This window comes from Siphateles boraxobius, unplaced genomic scaffold (genome assembly GCF_051911475.1).
Source record: "Siphateles boraxobius isolate OS27281-9 unplaced genomic scaffold, OSU_SipBor_1 77, whole genome shotgun sequence".
NCBI classification, from domain to species: domain Eukaryota; kingdom Metazoa; phylum Chordata; class Actinopteri; order Cypriniformes; family Leuciscidae; genus Siphateles; species Siphateles boraxobius.
In genome coordinates, this window is record NW_027509205.1 from 20,347,584 (window position 1) to 20,372,790 (window position 25,207).

Consider the following 25,207-nt stretch of genomic DNA (forward strand, 5'->3'; position numbering starts at 1 on the left):
TCCAATGGCGCGGGCGCCTCTGACGTGCGACCAACTCTACGTTGTCAATCTACCTACTATATATTTCTATATATCTATCTAGCAGCTAGCTATCTATGCCAACATTATGCTATCTGGCTGTCTGCCTATCTCTCTATACCGCCCACACAAGCACCTGCGACAACACAGCGACAGACATGCGGCGGCTACGTTTGCAACAACATTTTGCAACAACAATAAACGCTTAGAAACGCCCATATAGCTAGCATGATGCTTTCTATATGAAAAAGACAAAGTTTACCAGACAGTACTACGACACTATGACAAAGGTTACCGGTACTTATCTGAACTAACGTCATGATCACTGCCACTAGATATAAAGAAAACTTTGATTTTTCACTCAGTGATTTGTCGTTATTGTGCACTGCTGCTCGTAGACTAGCTCCAGTGCTCATTGCTAAATGATAGCAACTCACCAGGACACTTCACCAACTCTCCACTCATTCTCCTCGGACCATGCATTTAATTGGCTTTGACGGCCATCAGTTCTTGGCAATTCCTCATTTGCCCTCTCACGTCTGGCAGGTTCGAAATTATACGGCTGCGGGCCATCATACATGTTGGCTCTTGCCACCTCTTCCTCATCCCAGTCTGTCGCCATAGTTCTAATACTAGGCAGAGGCTACCTTTCCTCCACTTCTCCCCAACGTGACGTCATCACCGAATTGCGTAAAAAAAACCCTGTTAATACCAAACACGTAAAAAACTGGTCTTTAAGACCATTTTTTAGACATTTTAAAAATTATATACATATCTTGATTGATTTATGTACCCATTAATCGACTTTAACATATTTAATATTGGGGGCATCCGAGTTATTTGACATATTTAAACATTTTCTTAAAAAAGTAACGCAATAGTTACTTTACCTGGAATTTAGTTACTATTATAATGATATAATTCATAGTTACTAGTTACTTCACACAAATAGTAACTAACTAATTACTTTTTTTAAGTAACATGCCCGACACTGCTCATTTCATACCAAACACTCAAGAGAGTAGTCATGAAATGTAGCCTAATATTTGTGTTATGTCAATCAATACTGAAGAACATAGTTGGGTATAAAACAGGACTGTTTTGCGACAAGCACAATGACCCTGAATGACTCACAATGTTACTGAACAATCAGGGCTGATATCTGCCCTCCCTGAAGAGGAAGAAATGTTGGTGAACAATTCTCCTCTATCTGTCTGTGCTGTATAGAGGACTCAGTGCCAGGACAAGTCCAATATGGGGACTGTGGAGCTCACAGACAATATTGGATAAATCTGTTTCCTCTCTCTAGAACAGATGACTGGCATTGTCCACTGTGTGTTGTGCTCGCCGTCTGGTGCCAGGACAGATGCCACGCAGCAGTCTATGACGATTGGATTGCTAATACAGATGAATGATAATATGACACAGGATGATCTGACATCAAATAGCCAATAAACATTACAAGCTACTAGGGCAAATATCGATATTTTCTTGATTTTAATTGATTCTTATTTTGATATTGATTCTTAAATCCAAAGAACTGATCTTTTTGGGGTCGTTTACACAACACTGTTTTAGCTTGAAACTGAAAACATTGTATGCGTTTTGTTTGTTCATTTACACGATAATGGCGTTTTGGGGCCCTGAAAACGTAAACTTTTAAAAGCAGTATTTAAAGTCAAGTTTTTGAAAACGACAGCGCTATCATCTCGGTGTAAACTACAAAAACGTGACTTTGTGAAACCGGTGACATCATGCGCATGCATATTACGTGTTCAGTGTACAGTGTTTCTTTACAAAGTGATATCGCCACCTTCTGGCCAGGCAGCAGAATACAGCGTGCTTGGTCGTTTTGACAACATTGTCATCTGTATGCGAAAAACGCAAAGGAAAAGCATTTAGTACTACCCTTAGTCATCTTTTTGAGTTCATGCCTGAACAAAACTTGAAAAAAATGTGTGTGCAAAAATGTAATGACAAAATTCAAACAATAAATGTTTTGTCGCACTTAAACGTGGAGTAACAGATCGTTGTTGCGCTTCAGTTTCAAGTGTCATGTTAACCGGTCATCTCTCTCTCTTTACTACTAGTTACAGCATGAAATGGACATGAATGAACATTAGAAGGTATGTTGAAAGATACAGCACAACTTACTAAAATGTAGGCTATCGGGTCTCATGTAATCAGTGTTTCAGCCACGGAGAGACATCAATAAAACAGCTAGTAAAAAATGTCATGTAATGTGACATTTACCTCAAAAAAGCCAGACAATGCCCAGCCCTACAAACTACACTATGGCACTCAAAAGAGTTAAAAGTATGATCATTACTAACAGTATTGCTCACCTCTAATAGCATGGAAATTAGTTACTCAAGATGCCATCAAGGAAAGCACAAACTCCATAAGTAACGAAAATGTAATGGTTAATTATTTCCACTGACAGCTATTGAACGACTTACTTCACCATTGCTTCTCTGAGATGTAGTGGCAATTTAATTAAACACTTTTATACTGAGAACAAATCTCAATGCAGCACCGTTTAATTACAACAGGACCTCCCTCGGGAACTTGAACAGTCGAGTGGCGTGAATAAAATACAGATTGCTCTTAATATTTGGTACTTTGCACTGAGGGTGATATGAGTTTATGACACAGTTCTGCCTCTACAGGGAAGGCTCAGGCCAGATTAACGCATTAGAGCCAGTCGCTTTGCCCCGGGCCCCTGCCAAACCTCGCATGGCCTTTCTGTGAACACTGAGGACAGGCACTAAAATACCACCAAAATGAGTCTGAGAAGCACCTGCACTGTGGATCTCCCTCCTTCAGTGTTAGATGTGTTAAAATAATAAGTCACTCAAAACTGAAATTCTGATTTTATTTAGCTACTCACTTTTATACTGCTACAAGTTATTTATTCTGTGAGGCACAAAAGAAGAAAGTGTGAAAAACTTATTTTTCATGACACTTCATCGTGACCCCGTCTATCAAAAAGCCATAGCTTGAGTCAATATGAACTAGTTTCATGATGCTTTTTGGAGCTTGACTAACGTGGTCACTGTTGTTTTATGCATAGGAGCTAATAATTATTTTCTGCTGCAGTGGAAAAATAACAGCATAGAGGTTTGAAACAACATGAGGGTGAGTAAAGGATTTAAAGCATGTTGGAAACATGGATTAGTTCACCCAAAAATAAAAATTCTGTCATAATTTCACACTCATGTTGTTCCAAACCTGTAATACTTTTGTTCATCTTTGGAACACAAGATATTTTTAATGAAATCTAAGCGATTTCTGTCCCTGGGTTAGCGAACATAAACAGAAGATCAACCGAACCTGCTTGACCCACGAGAACAAACCTCATTGGTTCTTGAGGAAGCTCAAACGTCCTGCGTAACACGAGAATGAACCTCATTGGTTCTCGCACATCAAGCGAACATGCTTGAGCTTCCGTTTACCATAACTGATGTGTGAGTTGATGAATGTGTGTGAATTCAATCTGTTCATCATAAAGCGATTCAAGTCTCTTTAGAAAATTTGGACTGAACCTGACCAGATGATTACATGATTCACACATGGATTAGTTTTACAATATCTATATGATCTTTTTGAAGTGTCAAAGTGGTAGTTGCGTAGATAGTCAATGGAGGGACAGAAAGCTATCAGATTTTATTTAAAATATCTTCATTTGTGTTCTGAAGATGAACAAAAGTCTTACAGTTTTGGAACGACATGAGGGTGAGTAAATGATGACAGAATTTTCTTTTTTGGGTGAACTAACCCTTCAAGTGGTCACAACTAAATAATTAATCTCGGTCCACTCCATACAATGCATAAATGCAAAGAGCTGTAACAGACTACACTACACAACACAGACTGAACTCATCACATGCAGACTTTTGCAATTAATCAAAAACACACATCCTAATAAGGATTACATCTCTCCATATCACAGCACACGTTTACCAAGAGAAACATTTGGCAAAAAGTAGGACAATATCTAGTCCATTCGACTGGAAATTCTGAGTATAAAAGTAAACTTTTCAAACATATAATAAATGTTTTTCTGCAAATGCATAAATTCACAATATTCTCCATGCAATCTCATTCTTTCGCATGACATTATGCAAAATAATACCGAACCCCTACCTTATGTTTGGGTTAGGCACCCTGCAGCTTTACATTTTCAGCATGAATCAAGGGAGATTTAAAAACTATGCAAACACCATTCAAAGTAAGTTATCCCTCCCTGACAAATGCATTTGACCACATTAAAAACACGGTGCATAGAAACTGGCCATTGTGTGTGTGTGTGTGTGATCAGATTCAGATCTCACACGTGCAACCGTAGACCCAGATGTATTAAATGCCCTAAGGCAGCATTTGCATGAAAAGCAGCATGCCTGAAGTCTAAGCTGTCATGTTTAGGTAGGAAATGCTGTCATGCTTTGCCTGTCTAGACGGATGCATCATTATAAACACAGCTCTAGTAGCCAACATAACATGCTAACATGAGCTAACCTGCTAATGCAATCAAAATATCACTAAATCAAATATTAAAATGATCAACAGAAATGTATTTCTGACGTTAAATCTCGCTATCATCAGATTTGATATTCGTGACTTCCTCTGACCCCGAAGCACATGCCAAAACCAGCAGCACACGCGATCCGTCTCGAGGCGTTGCGCGCGCGTTCGCTCCCCCCACTCCGGGTATAAAAATCCACAGACCTTTTCATTTTCCTCTTCCTCTCGGTGTAAAACGATCACCGTCGATGGCGTACTTCCATCACGTCACGTAGAACAGATAAGACGCAATTAAGTGATCCACTGAAAGGATTTTTTTGTTCTGTGTTGTTTCCTCCCACCCGCTATATCATCCTTCCGTTCAACGGATCCCACCATCTGACCATCCACGTCTCGAGGAGTCGAGGAAAAAGAACCGATCCGGTAATCCGCTTTCAGGACGCAGGATTGGAGAAAGTCGCGCTTGAGGCGTTCACTCATTGCGCTCTGATTGGTCGGGGGGCGGGGCGTAAGCTCTTGACGCAGTCGAATCAGAATCGCTGTTTTAGTGCGTCACACAGAATCCCCGCTTGCGCGCGCGTTCTCACTTCTCAGCAGTTGCCAAGTCTGCTTATGATTAGCATTTTTAGGCTTGTTCCCCAAATTTAGATTTAGCCAGTCGCGGGTTGATCTTTTTGGCCTTATTTGCTGAATACATGTGCGTATTTGGGCCTGTTACTGGTTGAAACACATAGAACAAAACGTATGCCCGCTTTATCGTTATTTAGTGCGTCTGTTGTTTCTCTGTCGTTATTGAACCCACAAACTGACTTAACTTTTGATCAGTCTAGTTTTCACATCTTAAGCACCTTAAAAGGCATCTTTTTAAGATACAGCATCTTTATGTCATTATAAACTGCTTTTGATGCAACAGCAAGACATTTAAATCAATGTACATATATTATAGGACTAAACGATATCTTATTTAGATAGCAGGAGAAAATTAAGTATCTGGAGATTATGTGATTTTGTCTTATGAATTTTAAAGACAATAATGAATTCAGTGCCTTTATGCCAGGTCATTTGGTCAATGAATAACGTGCTGTGGGCGGGAGTTGGTGGACTGTTTTTTAAAGGGACTAACTTATATTCTGCCCACTATTTTTAAGAGGGAAGTGAAACAGTTTGCATTATTCCACCATAAACAGTAGTATGCTATATTGTGGTCACATGACCTCATCATGTTCTATGTTTATAATATAGAAAGCTATCTAATTTTGTGTTAGGCAATCTGCTCGACTGAAAGAGATGTTCAAAAATCACGGCTGATATTACTTCCGATTCATCCATCACATCGGAAATGATAGGCAAAGTCCCTTTCAAGGAAAGTCTGTTCACTCAGCGGCCATATTTGCAACGCCTCTGGAAAGCTGTTTAGGCATTCAAAAAAGCCAACTCCTATCAACTTGAATGGGGAATTCCTGAAATCTCAAAAACTGCTTGCCACACTCGCATTTAAATAACATTTTTCAAATCAGCAATAAAATCTGACATTAACTGTTCCATAAATGTTGTTTCTTATGATCAAATAGAATAAAAAAAGCTTCTAATGACGACTTCATTGATGTGATGACTTTACCAATCAGCGATTGGCTCTTTTATTTAGAAGGTAGGACTTATTCTGCCATATTGCGCATTGCACTTTCTCCCTTTCATAGTAATATGAGTGCACCATCTTTCTATATATTAAGTCTTTTGCTAAGTCCCAATTCGTATATGATCCGTCCTAAATAGTATTCGAAATTAGTCAGAAATGGTGTGTCCCAAATCCTAGTATGTTGAAGTGAGTATTTCAGAGAACTACTTTTTCCAGTTAGAATCCAAAGTGCAGATCTGTGCACACTTTAACGGCTAATATTACCCACAACCCATTGCACGTTGGACGTGGATTCAATTAGAACTACAAACACGTATAAAAGGTGTTAAACTACAAACATGGCAGATGTGTGAGTCTGATGGCTAAGTAGAGACGTTTAGGTAAAGGGGTTTGAGTGAATAATAATTAGTATCTAACCTGACAAAATATTTTAATTCAATGTTATCCCCATATTTCATCTGCAAAAGCATTGTGAACTTTTCTAAAGATACGTTTAGCCATTAACTTGGAACATAGCGTTGGTGATATACGTCGTAGCGTTTGTGATACGTCAAGTCGAGTACATTTATTGCATTGTGGTATACAGTTTCCCATGCAGCTGCTCATTGTGTCATATATACTAGGTCATCTGGGTGTTGCGTATAGAAAAATCACATTCGCAACAACTGTGCACAGTATGTATGCATATTATAGCATGCTATTCCAAACATAGCTGGACTGGACAATGATAGCACTGGCTTTTTAATGCAGCAGAAGTGTAGAAGAGATAAACAGACGGCCAAGGTTTGTTTTTTTTGACAGCTTGCTACCTAAACTAAATTGCATTAGCCAGATTCCTCTCCAAAAATAGACTTGATTTTATTATTTGGTGTTCTGATAGCTCTACTGTTAGTACACTTTTCAAGACTCAAGATGAATGTCAATACATTTGACCATCATACAATTATGAGAATGTTGTTTGATGTAATAAATCTAGACTGTGTCCGACTCGCATATTAAATTATAAGACATATCGAAATACAGTGAAAAGCAATAAAAAATAAAGTAGATCATCTTTAATGAAATGTGAAAAAGCAGACGGGCCACTGGCTGTTGGTTTATCAAGCGTTGTGCCAAACTAATCTGATTGATGTCTGTTAATTCCTCTGAAAACCGCCTAAGATGAGGTTTAATTTGCAGTGGAAGTTTTGCCAGAGTCGGTCATGATGGGACGAGAAACATTAGCCGTTAAGCTCAAGGATTTATCTCCTCAAGACACCACCAGTACAAATGTAGGTCAGACAACTTGTGTATGTGTGTGTTTGAGAGAGACCGCTCACTGTTACACACTTGGCACTGGCCATTTGAGATGCAATAAACATTATGACTCCTCTAGTCTACATGAACTGAGTGAAAAAGGACCAAATTTGTCCAAAAGCCAGACCAAAGTAGTTCATATGATGAATGCACTTGCGTACGTATATACGCCTTTTGAAATGAGTGAGTAAATGCCGACAGTATTTTCATTTTTTACGTCAACTATCTCTTTAAGAGGACCATCATGAGACAGTCTTCATGGTCTACGGCTGTTTTAACTCTCACACCATGATTCCAGATCATCTGTCTGGACTTGCCCACATGCCGACCTCTCAAAGGAAAAGCGATCCGACTTCACACTAAGGTCTTTATTACTGTGAAAGAAAAACAGGGCTTGTTTGGTTGCACTGACATCAACTTTGGAGGCAATAAATTGACATCATGATAATCGAAAAGTCCATGAGGCCTGTGCTTATCATGAAGTTTTATATTGCCTGTCGTGAACTTTGTCCACATTATCAAAGCTTATGGTTTCTGTTTATGCACATGCAAATTCATCCTGTGATTGTCGAGAACCAGGTCACATTTATTTTTTTTGCAGCGGTTGGTATCATTACTTTAAGGTGTTCAGTGATTATATTATCACATGCATCATTCATTCACTGGCCTTCATCAGTTTTTCATGTCATAAAATGTTTTAAATGCACTAAACAAGACCAAATCAATCAGGTCCACAGTCATAAACCACAGGAGTACAACATGCTAGCATTCAGAAGTGGGATTGCTAAGATGTATTAATGTTTTTGAAAGAGTCTCTTCTGCTCACCAAGGCTGCATTTATGTGATCTGAAATACAGTAATATTGTGAAATATTATTACAATGTAAAATAACTGTTTTCTATGTGAATATATTGTAAAATGTAATTTATTTCCTATGATCAAAGCTGAATTTTTAGCATAATTGCTCCAGTCTTCAGAGTCACATGATCCTTCAGAAATCAGTATAATATGATTTGCTACTCAAGAAACATTTATGATAATGATCAATGTTGAAAACAGTTGCTGGTTCATATTTTTGTGTAAACAAATATTTCTTTAAAAAAAACTCTTACTGACCCTAAACTTTTGAACCAGTGTACAGGTCCTTCTCAAATCATTAGCATATTGTGATAAAGTTCATTATTTTCCATAATGTAATTATAAAAATGAAACTTTCATATATTTTAGATTCATTGCACACCAACTGAAATATTTCAGGTCTTTTATTGTTTTAATACTGATGATTTTGGCAGGCAGCTCATGAAAACCCAAAATCCCTGTCTCAAAAAATTAGCATATTTCATCCGACCAATAAAAGGAATGTTTTTAATACACAAAAAGTCAACCTTCAAATAATTATGTTCAGTTATGCACTCAATACTTGGTCGGGAATCCTTTTGCAGAAATGACTGCTTCAATGCGGCGTGGCATGGAGGCAATCAGCCTGTGGCACTGCTGAGGTGTTATGGAGGCCCAGGATGCTTTGATAGCGGCCTTAAGCTCATCCAGAGTGTTGGGTCTTGCGTCTCTCAACTTTCTCTTCACAATATCCCACATATTCTCTATGGGGTTCAGGTCAGGAGAGTTGGCAGGCCAATTGAGCACAGTAATACCATGGTCAGTAAACCATTTACCAGTGGTTTTGGCACTGTGAGCAGGTGCCAGATCGTGCTGAAAAATGAAATCTTCATCTCCATAAAGCTTTTCAGCAGATGGAAGCATGAAGTGCTCCAAAATCTCCTGATAGCTAGCTGCATTGACCCTGCCCTTGATAAAACACAGTGGACCAACACCAGCAGCTGACATGGCACCCCAGACCATCACTGACTGTGGGTACTTGACACTGGACTTCAGGCATTTTGGCATTTCCTTCTCCCAAGTCTTCCTCCAGACTCTGGCACCTTGATTTCCGAATGACATGCAAAATTTGCTTTCATCCGAAAAAAGTACTTTGGACCACTGAGCAACAGTCCAGTGCTGCTTCTCTGTAGCCCAGGTCAGGCGCTTCTGCCGCTGTTTCTGGTTCAAAAGTGGCTTGACCTGGGGAATGCGGCACCTGTAGCCCATTTCCTGCTCACGCCTGTGCACGGTGGCTCTGGATGTTTCTACTCCAGACTCAGTCCACTGCTTCCGCAGGTCCCCCAAGGTCTGGAATCGGTCCTTCTCCACAATCTTCCTCAGGGTCCGGTCACCTCTTCTCGTTGTGCAGCGTTTTTTGCCACACTTTTTCCTTCCCACAGACTTCCCACTGAGGTGCCTTGATACAGCACTCTGGGAACAGCCTATTTGTTCAGAAATTTCTTTCTGTGTCTTACCCTCTTGCTTGAGGGTGTCAATGATGGCCTTCTGGACAGCAGTCAGGTCAGCAGTCTTACCCATGATTGCGGTTTTGAGTAATGAAACAGGCTGGGAGTTTTTAAAAGCCTCAGGAATCTTTTGCAGGTGTTTAGAGTTAATTAGTTGATTCAGATGATTAGGTTAATAGCTCGTTTAGAGACCCTTTTCATGATATGCTATTTTTTTGAGATAGGAATTTGGGTTTTTTTATGAGCTGTATGCCAAAATCATCAGTATTAAAACAATAAAAGACCTGACATATTTCAGTTGGTTTGCAATGAATCTAAAATATATGAAAGTTTAATTTTTATCATTACATTATGGAAAATAATTAACCTTATCCCAATATGCTAATTTTTTGAGAAGGACCTGTATATAATTCACCACTTATTTTATGTCTCAGATATACATTTTTGTCTTAAAACAATAAGAATTAAAGTTTGGGATTAATGACTATAAAAGCATGATGCTAGTGTACATTTTCCTTTTTACAGAGCCCCTAAATGAGAATCCAAATTGAAAATAATGAAAGTTAAACACAAAAAAATGTCTGGATGCATTACAACGATGAGAATTTAATGGGTAAAAGTGCAAAAATTACAACTGTCATAGCAAAAGGCTTGATTTTCTTTACACAAAAGCTTTTTTCTTTTGATTTTGGGGTGGTTTATATTCTGTCATGACAACTCGGGAGTGTTTGGCAAGGTAATGATTATGATAATGTGTGGTATTGGTCTTGGTGGAATTGATCTTCTACACTGCTGCTGTTGTTATTGCTGCTGCTACAGATGCAAGTACGGGACTCGCTACTGCCAATACACACACGACACACTGCTGTGAGAAAGTAAGACATGCTGCTGCTGTACCATATAGCATACAGGAATTACCCGTAGCAGATCTATACAGGTGGAGCTTGGGGAGGCGGAGGGTTTCTGAAAGTGCACTGCAACTGCTACAGCAAATGCTGACTACCGTTAAGTATTTTAGGGCTGAGGTGTGAGCTCATTGGCTACTGTTACAGCAGGAACCAATCAGCTTTGCCCTATAGAGAATGATGTGTTTGCATGCAGATTGCGTTAAGGACCAATCAGCCTGCGCCATCTAGAGTTTCATGACAGAACTTTGTATATAGCAGGTCCATGAATGTGATCCTCTCTGAAGGTGTGTTTGCATGCGTGCAATACTCACTGGTGACGCTGTTATAGCTACTGATGGATGATGTTATAGGTGGAGTCTCATCGGAGTCCGTATCGTCGTCCTGGGAGCAGCCGGCCTGGATGGCCCTCAGGTAACTGTGGCTTCGAGACCGGAAGCAGGTCGGTGTGGGCAGATCCAAGGCCTCCACCGTGTGAGAGTCCACCTGCCCGTAAGCCGCGTGTCCCCCGTAGCCCTGCTCCACCTGAAAGGACACATGCAGGTTGAAAAGACCCGCATGAAGGATGCGGGCCTCGCGTGGGGAGAGATGGGGACGCCACTTCAGCGTGGACTGGTGCATTGCCGTACGGACATGAAGAGGAAACGGCTCTAAATCCAACAGCAGATTTCCATGCTTCAGTGAATCTTGAGTGGTTTCCATTAAGTTTATGCAACAAATGTGGCATAAAATGAGATTTTTTTTTTACATTTATTCCTTTCACAGGTGCACCGGTCCTTGTCTGTTGATGAGAACTCTGTTTTATAAAACGCTAGAAATTTAGATCATTTTTCACCAAAAAAAATCTCATTTAGAAAATTCCAATAAAACTATTTTATATCTGTCTATTGAATTTTTTTAATTCATATTATTTTTTAATTTTAAATATTTATAATGTAAATATTTTAATTTATTATATAATATAATATGCCTTGCGTAACTTAAGCAGGACACACAAATTATTTACAAAGTGATTTGCTTTTTCAAGCTGATCATTGTGGCACTGCCAATGTAGCATGTCTTAAACCTGAAATATAATAGTCTTCTCTTTTTTCTCCAAATCCTTAAGGAAGAAAGAGGCAATGAGTCCTTCTGTGATTCAAATGACCTTTAAGTCTTTCCAAACTATCCTGCAACCATAACACAATCACAATTCAAACTCTCCCTAAGGAAAAGCAGCGGTAGTTTTCAAGCCTGAATGAGCCGTTTAGATGGTGAAGAGTAAAGAGAAAGTTTGGGTTTGTTCATCCATCAGGTGACACTTTCCACAGGGACACAACAGATTTGTTTGCGTCTGTCAAGAATAAACCTGACAAAGGCAAACAAATAGACAAACATACCAAACTGCAGTAATTAAAGTGAAAAAGTTAGTTAATTAAAAAAAAAATCGCAAGATTTTTCCTAGGATTTTTATTCTTGATTTCTTTCCCTTAGATTCACTAAATTACTCTCCAACAAGGTTCTTCCAATCTCAGAAACAACTTCTTCATGAAACATTCATCAGTCTTCACAATAATCCCAGTAGGCAAAGTAGTTCTCTTTCTCTTCAGAAATCATCAACATTTCAGACCCTCGACTGGCTTCACTGGTCTTGATGTCTTCATCAGCATATTGAGAGGGAATGTAGGCGAACACCCAAGTATCTCCTCTCCAGAACATGCCCTCAAACTGATTTCCCACCCTCCCCGTCTCCTTCAACTAGCTTAAGGATGTCTTACAGCATTTTTAATCTGGAACACTCTGTTCCTGAGGTCGAGTGAACAGCAAAACCTCTCTGACACATTTCAGCGTTTGCTCTGCGATGTGAAAAACATAACTGTGCTATTTTCAAGACTAAACAGAAATAGACTTTTACATCTTCTGAAGAAAGTGTGAGCAAAACTCTCTGCTAAAATTCTTGGTTGCTGTGGGTGGTTGTTAGGGTGTTTTGATTTGCTATGTTGTTACTAGGCTGTTATTGTTGCTATTGTGTTCTAGGGGTTACCACTGTATGTGGTTACTAGAATGTTATAGGGGTTGCTATGGTGTTGCCATGTGGTTATTAGGGTGTTATAGGGATTGCTAGGGTATTGCTATGTTGTTCAGGGGGTTGCTTTGTAGTTACTAGGATGTTCTGGTGGTTGTAATGGTGATTTTCTTTTTTAAATGTGTTTTTTAGGGTGTTCTGGGGTTGCTGAAGTGTTGCTACTGTATGTGGTTACATACAGAATGTTATGTTGCCATGGTTCTGGTATATGTTTGCTGTTCTGTGGTTTTCTATTTGGTTACTAGGGGGTTCTGGTAGTGGCTATGGTGTTACCATGTAGTCATAAGGGTATTATAGTGGTTGCTAGGGTGTTGCTATGTGGTTTCAAGTTTGTTCAGGGAGTTGGAATGTATAGTTACTAGGGTGTTCTGGCCTGGGGTTTGCCGTGGTGCTGCTATATGTTTGCTATGATGTTCTGTGGATTGTTATATGGTTACTAGGGGGATCTGGGGGTTGCTATATGGTTGCTAGGGTGTTGCAGGTCATTAGGTATGGGTCCCTCCTTCAATTTAAGTTCTGTTTCTTTTATTATAATGTGCACCAGTTAATTGTTCATTAAACTAAGTATTAATAACTACAATGTACTTTAAGTATTAGCAATAATAACAATGATGCATTGATAATTTGAAATAAATGAAAGGATGTCTGTGACCTGTCTCATGGTAGACCCTCGTCCCAACGTGGAGCAGCGCTGACCGAACCCCCCATCAGTGTCCCAGTGCTGCAGACTCGCGTCCCCTGATGCCATCAGACAGTCCAGGTTATCCAGGCTGCGATTGGTGGAGACCTCGCATAGAGTTGGCATACAGCTGAGAAGAACGCAAACACAAGACAATCAGTGCACGATCACAATGCATTCTACAGGAAACCCTTGTTTATGCTACTTAGCCAATAACGTGACTTTATTTTTTTTAACATCATAGATGAGGTGAGCGAGAGCCAGGTGCAGGACGTTAGGAACTAAATAAAAAAATAAAAAAAGGTTGGTGAGGATTCAGTCTGGATTCTAGGAGGTGGACGTCGTGCATCGGGTGTTTCGCGGGGAACATGTTTTTAGCGAATAGAGTGAAAATGTGTCACGTGATCAGGTCGTGCATCGCAGTGTTTCGCGGGGAACATGTTTTTAGCGTCTAGAGGTAGTGTCACGTGATCAGGTCGTGCATCGCTGTGTTTCGTGGGGAACATGTTTTTAGCGTATAGAGTTAAAATGTGTTACATGATCAGGTCGTGCATCGCGGTGTTTCGCGGGGAACATGTTGTTAGCGTATAGAGTGAGAATGTGTCACGTGATCAGGTCGTGCATCGAGGTGTTCCGCGGGGAATGTGTTTTTAGCGTATAGAGTGAGAATGTGTCACGTGATCAGGTCGTGCATCGAGGTGTTCCGCGGGGAATGTGTTTTTAGCGTATAGAGTGAGAATGTGTCACATGATCAGGTCGTGATTCGAGGTGTTCCGCGGGGAACGTGTTTTTAGCGTATAGAGTGAGAATGTGTCATGTGATCAGGTGGAGGCGCGACTTAAACACTAACCTGTGCAGGTGCGGCACTGATGTGGCGCTCTGCAGAGGAGACCAAACCACTCCGAACCGACAGGGACTCTGTCTGCTAGTGAGTGTATAGGAAGGGTGGGCCGTTACATGGAAGACTGATGTCTGTTTCTAAGGTTCATCAACACTCGACTGATTATTGCATGATTTATTTTGCAGAGCTATTCACAGGTTTTTTTTTCCAAGTAAGATTTAACCATAATTGATTCATTCCAAAGTCTAAGAGTACTCTTTTCTTTTTTTTATGTAAATAGGGGGGATATCAAGTTTCCAGAATATTTAAGACCCAAATGTTCTTTAGGGTTTCAACTTTTATTAACCAATGAATTTGCATGACTTTTCCAGTTGTCCGTGAAATATTTTATATGATTAAGGAATTTTTTTATTCATGTTTTGATTTTTTTTCAACATACCACTTTTGAAATGCCAATAAAAATTGTTCAAATATTATATATATATATATATATATATATAATTCATATTTATTCAAATTCTAACATATATTTCTAACAAATATTTGTATGTATAATTAATTTCTATACAAATTTACATATATACGGTACATATACACATTACATATGACAAAATATTTATTTTGATTATTTATGAATTTATTATTATACAGATATTTGTAAACAACAAATAATAATAATAATGTCAGTTTTATATGTCTCCTTAAAGGCAACAAAGTAGATCAAAATTAATCTATTTTAATCAAAAAAAAAAAAAAAAACAGGATTCCAGAAATTTTAAGAGGCAAATGTTTTTCTGGTTTCCACTCAGTTTATCATATGAATTTGCATGACTTTTCCAGTCTTCCGTTATTTGCTGGATAAGGATTAAAGATAAATATTTTTTAAAATATATTTTCTTTAAAATGTCTATACAAATCAAATTTCTTTATTTATTCTAGTAGTTTTCATTTATTTTCAATCATGTGCAAGTTATCTGAGGCCTTGATTGAGAACCACTGTGTTTACGTTTGAAATTGAATACAAGCATAATGTGTAGTACATAGTGTATACTTAGTTTACTATACGTAGTGTATTCTATATTACTATACTTAGAACAAATAGTATGCATCATGTTCACAGAAAGCATTATGCATCGTGTTTAATCCAGTGAGTGGCATTTCTAATGGAAGTTTGTACGAAAGTATCTTTACTCTTTGCAGTTTGATATTACTTCAAAAAGAACCTCCATTTGCCCTCCATTAAATCTCACCATCTAGGACAAACAATTGAGATATTAAAGAGATCTCCTTTGTAGTTTTTCTTGACCGTGGATAAAGTGAGTCTTGTTTAATGAGTATAATAATCAGTCATTTGGAATCATCCTATGGTTGAACACTTCAGATATGAAGCTTTATAGTTACTAATCAACATGCTGCCATCTGCTGGTCACAGTGAATATGTTCCTGAAAGCATCAATTATTAAATGTTTAATTTAGGACATTTGATTAAGATGAGGCACTCAATAATGCTCCTTATGTGATGGGCATGAAATAGTGCAGCAATTATCACAGAGGGAATCACATTTAAAGTCATCATGCGTGTGTCTGTTTGTCTGGAGATGTCTTTAATTGCATTGAGTGTGTGCATGTTGTAATTTCTCATAATATCTAGAGATTATGAAGATATTTGATGTTGAGTTTTCTTGCTGTCTGAAACATAAAATAGATTGTGTTTTTCAAATATCTTGTAGTTTTGCAATGTGTGGCACAATCTGGCTAATTTCTTGAATTTTGTGCCAAGCAAAGTGAACGAAATGAGTCTCAAGTTAAATTTAGTGGGTAATGTTTGTGTTTACTATGACGATAGAATTCACAGAAGTTAGTGACAAAACATCATGACATCCAGAAACATTCTCAAATAAAATATTACTAAAATATATATAAATAAATAAGACTAAAAGAACACTAGACTAATTAAGCTATTCTAAACTGTTTTTATAAGATTCATATAATTTACATGTAGTTAAACTAAAGCTACCCTTTTGAAAAAATAGCTATCTAACACAAAGTATGGATATATATTATAAAATCACATATGCACAAGGCTAATTAGCCTAGGCTTATTTAGATTTTTTCTTTTCATCAATGCAAATTTACTCTTACTGCTGCTATGCAAATTTAACAGGATGTGGATAAAAAATTGTATTATTGTATTTAATTAATAAAGTTATATTAATTAATATATGAAATATTAATATACTTCTGTATTTGTATAAATAAGGCTATTATTATTATTATTATTATTATTATTTCTCATGTATAAGGTTGTGAGGATTGGTTTAAAGTTTATATAATCTAATGTTGAGTTTTATTATTTTTGTGAGTTGTACTTTATTCACAGATTGGATTCTTTTATTTATTGCAGTTTTTAATTTCTGAAAAGTCAAAAGTGAATAGAAATTGAATTTAACTGTTCTTATTTACAGTAGTGAATAAATGCCATTAAAAGATAATAATAATAATTCATAACATTTATATAGCGCTTTTTTTTGGCACTCAAAGAGCTTTACATGGAAGGGGGAATCTCCTCAACCACCACCAGTGTGCATCTCACACACACACACACACACACACACACACACACACACACACACACACACACACACACACACACACACACACACACACACACACACACACACACACACACACACACACACACACACACACACACACACACACACACACCAGCTTACTGGTGGAGAGGAGTCAGTGATGAAGCCAATCAGTATATACAGTATATATTATAGCTACTTACTGAACTTTAAATGATTTGGATATATAAACACAACATAAGATTGGCCCCTCTGTATTAATTGTGGCCCCTCTTATGCCTCCCAGTTGAAAAAACCCTAGAATCGCCCCTGTGATGGGTTTTTAATAGATAAGATAGTAAACTGTATTTTAAACTAACCATAAGTCTAACATCTAAACCGTACTCCTCCTTTAGGCCTAACACTGAACAAAATGTACTCTGAATATTGTTGGTGTCGATGGAAAATTCTGAGTTGTTGACCAGACAATATCAGAAATATACTGTCTAGAATAGTCTCATGAAATATTGAGTAATCAACTGAACTTCTAACCTTTTTTAAAAAACTTTGATGATTTGAGATCCAAATTTGCTCTGCCAGAAACAGAGGGTGAAATGGGGGCTTGTTTTTGCAAATATTGAACCTGACATGAGTTTAGTCACATTGATCTTACTGGTATGTCTGTCTTCATCCTATACTGTAAAACCTGACGTATTCTTCTTTTTGGGAGAGATTCTCTGAGAAATGCTCGAGAACTCTCCTGGCCATGATTAAAAGCATTTGAAGGACATTTACTGAAGTCTGTCTGGTCATTATTGCTGCGCAGCATGTTAGGGTTAGGGAACTCAGCCGATGTCGATGAGGAGACGCGCTAGAGAATAAATATTATTGAACCGGGACGTCGATTGTAGACGAGACGCAGGTGGACTTAAGTCAGGTGCGAAAGAAGAAATATTCTACCACACCCCTGATGTTGTGTTTGATGCTGGACTCACTTGCGGGGCGGTAGGGGCGGCTGCTGCTCGCTGAGCGACTGCTGGGTGGCCTTCAGGTAACTCTGTCGCCGAGCTGCGGTCTTGGGTGAGGGTTTGGGTGAAGGGGGTCCTTCTGAGTCCTCGCTGTCCTCCACGTCTCCCATGGCTTTAACGTAACTGCCGCTGCGCATGCGCCTGCACGGGATCTCTCCCGCGGCCCCAGTTTTACCCAGCGTCCCGCTCCACTCGCCTCCAGGAACCTGCCAAAACACTTACTGTTACAATACACACAAAGCATCTGGGTCAAAGATCTCAACTAAAACTTTTTTAAATAAAGCGTAAAATGCACGTGACAAGTTCTTTTATTCATGTTGGTTTTATGTTTTGGTTTTACTGTTGAAATGTCATTCAGAATGACAACATATTAATGAAGATATTTGTAATTAATTCTGAGAGATTTCGGAGCCTCCATTAAAAGTCAGTTCACCCAAAACTCTGATGCTTCAAAAGAGATCATAAAACTAATACATATGAATCGAGCAGTTCAATCCGAGTGTTCTGAAGAGAAAAGATCGCTTTATATGATTTAATTAACAGATTTAATTTAGGCTTTTATTCACATATCAACATTGATCAGTGAATGTACATAGAGAACTCAAATATGGTAAACAGAAACATACTTACTTGACGACAAAAGTCTTATAGGTTTGGAATGCGTAAATGATGAGAGAATTCTCATCTTGGGGTGTACTATTCCTTAAACTATTACCCTGTAGTGAAAATCAAGCTTTTAATGTGTTTATATGTCTACAGTATGTGGTGTTTAAAATTAGGTCAAACCATGTGCAAATTCATAAGTCGACAGCATTGCTGAGTATTTTCTCCTTAAAACTGCAGTGAACCAAAGACAGTCTCAAAACACGGTTTGAAATCGCTGGTGTTTCTGATGTCACAAACTACCTTGTAACCAATCAGATCAACGTGTGATCGTCAACGAGTGGATCTCTGAGCTGAGTGAGTGAGTGGAGGTGGGGCTCATTTGCATATTCATAGAACCGCGTATACTAAATGAGGCAAGGGTGTAGAGTTACAAGGCACAAATAATTTTTTTTTGAAGAAAAACTTTTAAATATGTAATTTTGGTGATCAAAGATGACTTTTAAGGGATAAAATGATTGACTACAGCTAGACTTTGTCTTTCTTTCGTTTCTGTGTATCACCTGTAGTAAGTTGCAGGTCATCATCTCCTGTCCGTGGCAGGACTTGGACTTGAGCAGGGTCTGGTTGATGGTAGCAGAGCCCTTCTGAAGCACCTGTCGGGCCTGGCTGAGGGTCAGCGTTGACCAGGAGCCTCTCTTTACCAGCACACTGTCCCCCTTTTGGCCCCCGGCGGGCAGGCTGACCTGAGGCTTGAGGTCTCCGCTGCTCTTGGAGGATTTGAGAGTGTGCGCAGCGATGGTGTTGTAGCCCTGCGGATTCAGTCTGGGTGGCGCTTGACTGTCCGACACGGCTCTTCCCAGCGTCATCATGCTCAGAGGGTTTCGATACGCCACTGCTAGCGGCCCGGCGGTGGGTTGAGTTTGTGGATCGTCCTCTAAACCGTCATCTGAGCTCCAGAAGCCTGAGAGATTGGGCCGCGGACGCCGTTTGGTGCCTTCAGTCTTAGCGCGGTCTTTGCTTTTGCTTCGCCGGGTCGTTTTAGCCGTGTCACCAGCGGTTATGCCTCCTTTAACCGCCGACCCCTCCAGGGATTGCGACTTGGCGAAGAGTTTCTGGACGGATTGGACCAGGTTTCGGATGCGGCTGGGACTCTCGCTGCGCGGCTTTGGGCCACGGCTGCGCCGGTGGAACTGTAATGTGCTAAACCCGTCACGCTGTAGCGGTAGGTGGCGCTCCAGCTGGTCCAGAAGGTTTGCCGGGAGCCGGTTCATCTTGGCGGCGGCCGCGGAGGAGATGGTGGCCGTGCCGCTGCTGATCATGGCCGGGGCGCCCAGTCCCAAGCCCAAACCCATGGACATGGAGGACGTGAGGGTGCCAGAGCGACTGCCTGTCTGAGCCATACAACCCTGAGGAGACGAAACATATCATCACAAAATTACATAAAAATTATGCAGATGTACTAGACCAGTGATACAAAACTCAGTTTAGCTTCAATCCTAATTAACCCTTTGGTGCACTTCACGTGTCGATCAAAAGTGACCTTTTTTTATTTCAATGAAATTAATGAACTATATTTTATTTGATAATGTTATTTCATATTTTGTATTTTTTAGGGAATTTTATTCTACTTAATTATATTTATGCTGTATTTATAATCCATTCATTCACTTTTTGAGCATAGACCTGAAAATTTCATTTTCAACTTCAACTGTCATACATCTTGAATGCTTTAGAGCACAAACTTAGGTTTGATCTCCTTTCAAAATTGATACTTGGTAGATTATTGCTGAAGTGAAAAAAGTTTTGAAAAGTTAACTTAAAAAATTACAGAATTTTACGTTTATTATATGAAAAATGTGAAAAATAAATGTTTTAATTTTATTCAATTATATGAAACATATATTTTCAAAGACATGTTTTACTCCAAAACTGTGAGAAAATCAAAGTCATAAATTTAAACAAGTTTTGAGCCTAATGTCTTAAAGGTGCTCTAAGCGATGTCACGCCTTTTTTAGGCCAAAATATTGTTTGTCACATACAGCAAACATCTCCTCACTATCCGCTAACTGCCTGTCCCCTGAACACACTGTAAAAAAATGCAGTCTCTGCAGACACCCCAGGCTCCACAAACGGCAACAAAAACAAACTGGGCTTACCCGCACCACGAAACATAACAAACTGTTCCAGCCAATAAACGACAAGAAGGGTTTGGGGGTGGGGTTTGGGGGGTTAGTGCGCGGGGTTGGAGGGAGGGAGGGTTGGTCTAGCTAGCCTCCGTTTTGTATGACAATACTTTAAACGTCAACAAGAAGTGACGTCACCCAACATCGCTTAGAGCACCTTGAAAAAATTAGCTTTAAGTAAGATTACCTTTACCAAGTTCCATACCATTCCGATCAAGTAAAATAAAAAATAAAACAAATCTAAAAAAAATTCGAAGAGCACCAGGGGGTCATCAAGATCATCAAGATCATCAAGCTTCTTTTAAAACTACAGGTGTGTTGAAGCAGGGTTGGAAATAAATTCTGGAAAGAGTTTTGCACCTATGTACTAGACATTTACTATAACAAGTGTGGGTTAAAAATTGGACATTTGTAAACTGCAATTAATGTCACATGCACAATACAATTATTGTAAACTAGAGATCTATTTTGACCTTCGCAAAACATTTGTGAAAAGTCGGTAACAGGGATATTATCACTGTTGTCAAGTGGCTGTATTATTGGTCATACACACCAATAAAAATTAGATTGCATTTTTAGTTTGACATGAAACTAGTTTTCTTGCCTGCTATAAACAAACACACGAAAAAAAATCTTTGCATTTAAACTGCAATTATGGACAAGATGAATGATTATTAATGCATGAATTAACCTTATTTGTTGTGTGTGTTGCATGCATTTAAATAATACATGTTATTTTATCAAAAAACAAAAAAAAATATTTCTTATAATATTTAATAAATATTGAATTTGAAATATGCAACCGATCGAAAGTTTGGGGTCAGTACGCTTAACTATTCAGCAAGGATACATTAAACTGATCAAAAGTGACAATAAAGACATTTATAATGTTACATCAGATTTATATTTTAAATTAATTCTGTTCTTTTTAAACTTTTTATTCATCAAAGAATCCTGAACAAAATGCATAACAGTTTTCAGCATCGATAATAATCAGAAATGTTTCTTGAGCAGCAAATCATCATATTAGAATGATTTCTGAAGGATCATGTGACACTGAAGACTGGAATAATGATGCTGAAAATTCAGCTTTTATCACAGGAATTTTTACAAATCCTTTTTTTAAACAGTATTTTAAAATAGAAAACAGTTATTTGAAATTGTAATAATAGTTCAAAATTGTACTGTATTGTTCATCAAATAAATGTCGAGACTTCTTTCATAAAACAAAAACATTCTCACCAACTCCAAACTTCTATACCAGTATTTTACATATTTAAGTTTATATACATGTATAATATACAAAAACACACATACTGTACATTGTGTTTGATTGGGATCAGGTGAAATTAAAGCCAGTCTTATTATACAGTGCTTCCATTAAACCAATTAGTCAATTGACCACTGACTAGTCGGTCTTAAAAATATGTACTGTAATTTTGCACATTCCTACTTCTAATCAGTGTATTGCTGCAAATCACATCCAGTATGAACGGTCCTTAAAGCAGGATCCTTTTGAAGAATGTTTTGCAACACAATGCTCATGCTAGTAGATAGATAGATACTTTATTAATCCTTCTCAGGAAATCAGATTTATTACAAAAGCAGCAACCATCAATCTATCTACCTTACTACATTAATAAACAAAAACTTTCACTAAAGCATTCTATACCCTGGCCTATAATATAATAACTAAAAAACATGCTATATCATATAATGATAACACTAAAAAACAAATACACAAACAAAATTAACTAAAGTATACAACCCCTATTTTAACAATAATTAAGCATAGCGTCAGTTCTGGCAGGTCACATTAGTCACGCTCGCATCAGCTGACTCTCAGCTGATCCACGTCTACCTATAGGAATACGACGCCTATCACTGTAAATATATAAGCTCCATCAGTATTATCAGCAGCTATCGTGTTTCTCAGGAGCTCATTACCCTCCTCCATCCCCAGCTCCTCCTCTCGTCAATCAGGATTTGGCATTTTGATTCTCCTTGAATCAGAATAAATTCTCGAATTATGTTGTATTTTAAAATCTTGAATTAATGATATCTGCATACCTTCATGCTGGCTCTGTTCTGTTACGCTAAGGAGGGTTATTACTGCTCTTATCTATGCTAGGCTGCATGGATGCGTAGGGAGTTCTTGTCCAGAAAAGAACCACACCGGCAATCCTAACTGTATGCTGATTGTCAATCGTATTTGACGATAGTGGTCCTGATAGAAATAAGAACATAGGTGAAAAATATAAGTACCTGCGTGTAGTCGCTCTGCTCCGGCTGGTTGCTGTAGTGCAGGCGTGGGAAAGTGCTGCTGTTGGTCAGCTGGTTGTTTAGAGGCAACAGGCAGTCCGACTGCAGGGTCGTCGGGGGGGAAACGGGGAAATGATGGAGGTGAGGATCCAGAGTGCCATAATGGTTGACGGTGGGGCTTAGGAAGAAGGCGGCGTGGGGGTCCGGGGCCAAGGGACACAAGGGCTCCTGGGGGCCCGCAGTGGGGTCACAGGTGTCTGACAGATGTCGGCTACGGTTGGCCCCTAAGCTTTTCATGGTTGCTGTGCAGGGTCTGTCCTAAAACATGCTCTCAGATGAAGAGAGACTGCGGCCCTGGAGGGCGACCCCTAGAAGACAGAGAGCGCAAACACACATGTGAAGTCAGTCTCAGTTCCAATGGAATTTGTTTGTCATGGGAACATGCTGAGAGTAAATGCATTGTTACTATTCGTATCACTGTGTCGTATCACTGTGTATCAAGTGAAGCTGAAATTCAGATATGGTCATGGTCGTATTGTTTCCGACACACGCATTAAGCGATCGACAAATCCAAACAGACTGGGCTATCTCACCAATCAGAGCAGAGTAGACCAATCACAACAGACTGAGCCAACTGACCAATCAGACCAGAGTAGACCAATCACAACAGACTGGGTCATCTGACCAATCAGAGCAGAGTAGACCAATCACAACAGACCGAGCCAACTGACCAATCAGACCAGAGTAGACCAATCACAACAGACTGGGTCAACTGACCAATCAGAACAGATTAGACCAATCACAACAGACTGAGCCGTCTGGCCAATCAGAACAGAGTAGACCAATCACAACAGACTGGGCCATCTGACCAATCAGAGCAGAGTAGACCAATCACAACAGACTGAGCCGTCTGGCCAATCAGAACAGATTAGATCAATCACAACAGACTGGATCATCTGACCAATCAGAGCTAAGTAGACCAATCACAACAGACTGAGCCATCTGGCCAATCAGAGCAGAGTAGACCAATCACAACAGACTGGGTCAACTGACCAATCAGAGCAGAGTAGACCAATCACAACAGACTGAGCCGTCTGGCCAATCAGAACAGAATAGACCAATCACAACAGACTGGGTCATCTGACCAATCAGAGCTGAGTAGACCAATCACAACAGACTGAGCCATCTGGCCAATCAGAGCAGAGTAGACCAATCACAACAGACTGGGCCATCTGACCAATCAGAGCAGAGTAGACCAAAACGGTTTAGAAAGACCGAATCCTTGATCAAACTGTTTCAGATACTGTGAGAAAAGAGCTGATGCTGCAAAGTATATTATGCGAAAATGAAAGTGTTTTCTTTTTCTTTTTTCCATTGGATAATAATAATACATTTTATTTATACTCCGCTTTTCTTATACCCAAAGTGCTACAACAAGTACAGTAGAAAAGTAGATCCATAAAAAAGGTATAGAATTCAATATAAATCCAGTGTCACCAATTAAGACACAAACACTATCTTAAAAATATGTGTTTTTAACTGTTTCTTAAAACTTCTAAATGTTTGGGTTGGCATTCCGAAAATTTAAAGGAATTACATTCCACAACATAGGGGCTGCCACAGAGAAGGCTCTTTCACCCATAGTTTTTAGTCTTCAAGAAGGCTGTTTAAGGAGAAAAGAGTTGGTGGAGCAGAGAGATCGAGAGGGCATATATAGCGTAATTAAATCATATATACTGTATATGATGGCGCAGTTCCATGTACAGCTTTATATGATAAAATAAGCATTTTAAAATTAATATGGGCATGGACCGATGCAGGTTCCTAAGCACCCCAGAGATATGCTGACGATAAGGAGTATGTGTAAGAACACGTGCAGCTGAGTTCTGTATGTGTTGCAGGCGCTTAATAGACTTTGCCAAGATAAATGCATTACAATAATCAACCATAGAGGTAAAGAGTGCATGGACAAGCCTTTCTGCATCAGGTAATGAAAGAAAAAGCCTAATCCTGGCAATTTTCCTGAGATGAAAAAAATGCAAATTGTGAAATGCTCTTGATTTGTGCTTCAAGTGTCAAATGAGAGTCAAAAATAACACCAAGATTGCGAACTTGAGATGATAGGAATACAACATTATTTTCAAGGTGTAAATTGACATTTCTACCATTACAGGCAGCTGCAGGGGTACCAACTAAAAGGACCTCTGACTTTGTACCATTCAATTTAAGAAAATTGTGTTACATCC

At 39.0% G+C, this 25,207-nt stretch overlaps 1 protein-coding gene across 2 annotated transcripts in view; it reads right to left on the reverse strand.

The window, feature by feature from the left end:
* Window positions 1-25,207, reverse strand: part of dlgap4a (discs, large (Drosophila) homolog-associated protein 4a) — a 224,764-nt gene that overhangs the window by 19,619 nt on the left and 179,938 nt on the right. For both annotated transcript variants that reach the window (XM_077218588.1, XM_077218587.1), the window contains exons 3-7: window positions 22,965-23,329; window positions 19,077-19,922; window positions 17,878-18,116; window positions 13,442-13,598; window positions 11,039-11,249 (exon numbers count right to left, since the gene is read on the reverse strand). In XM_077218588.1, the coding sequence (XP_077074703.1) occupies window positions 11,039-11,249; window positions 13,442-13,598; window positions 17,878-18,116; window positions 19,077-19,922; window positions 22,965-23,258 (1,747 nt within the window). In that variant the 5' untranslated portion in view covers window positions 23,259-23,329. The remainder of the gene's footprint in view (window positions 1-11,038; window positions 11,250-13,441; window positions 13,599-17,877; window positions 18,117-19,076; window positions 19,923-22,964; window positions 23,330-25,207) is intronic.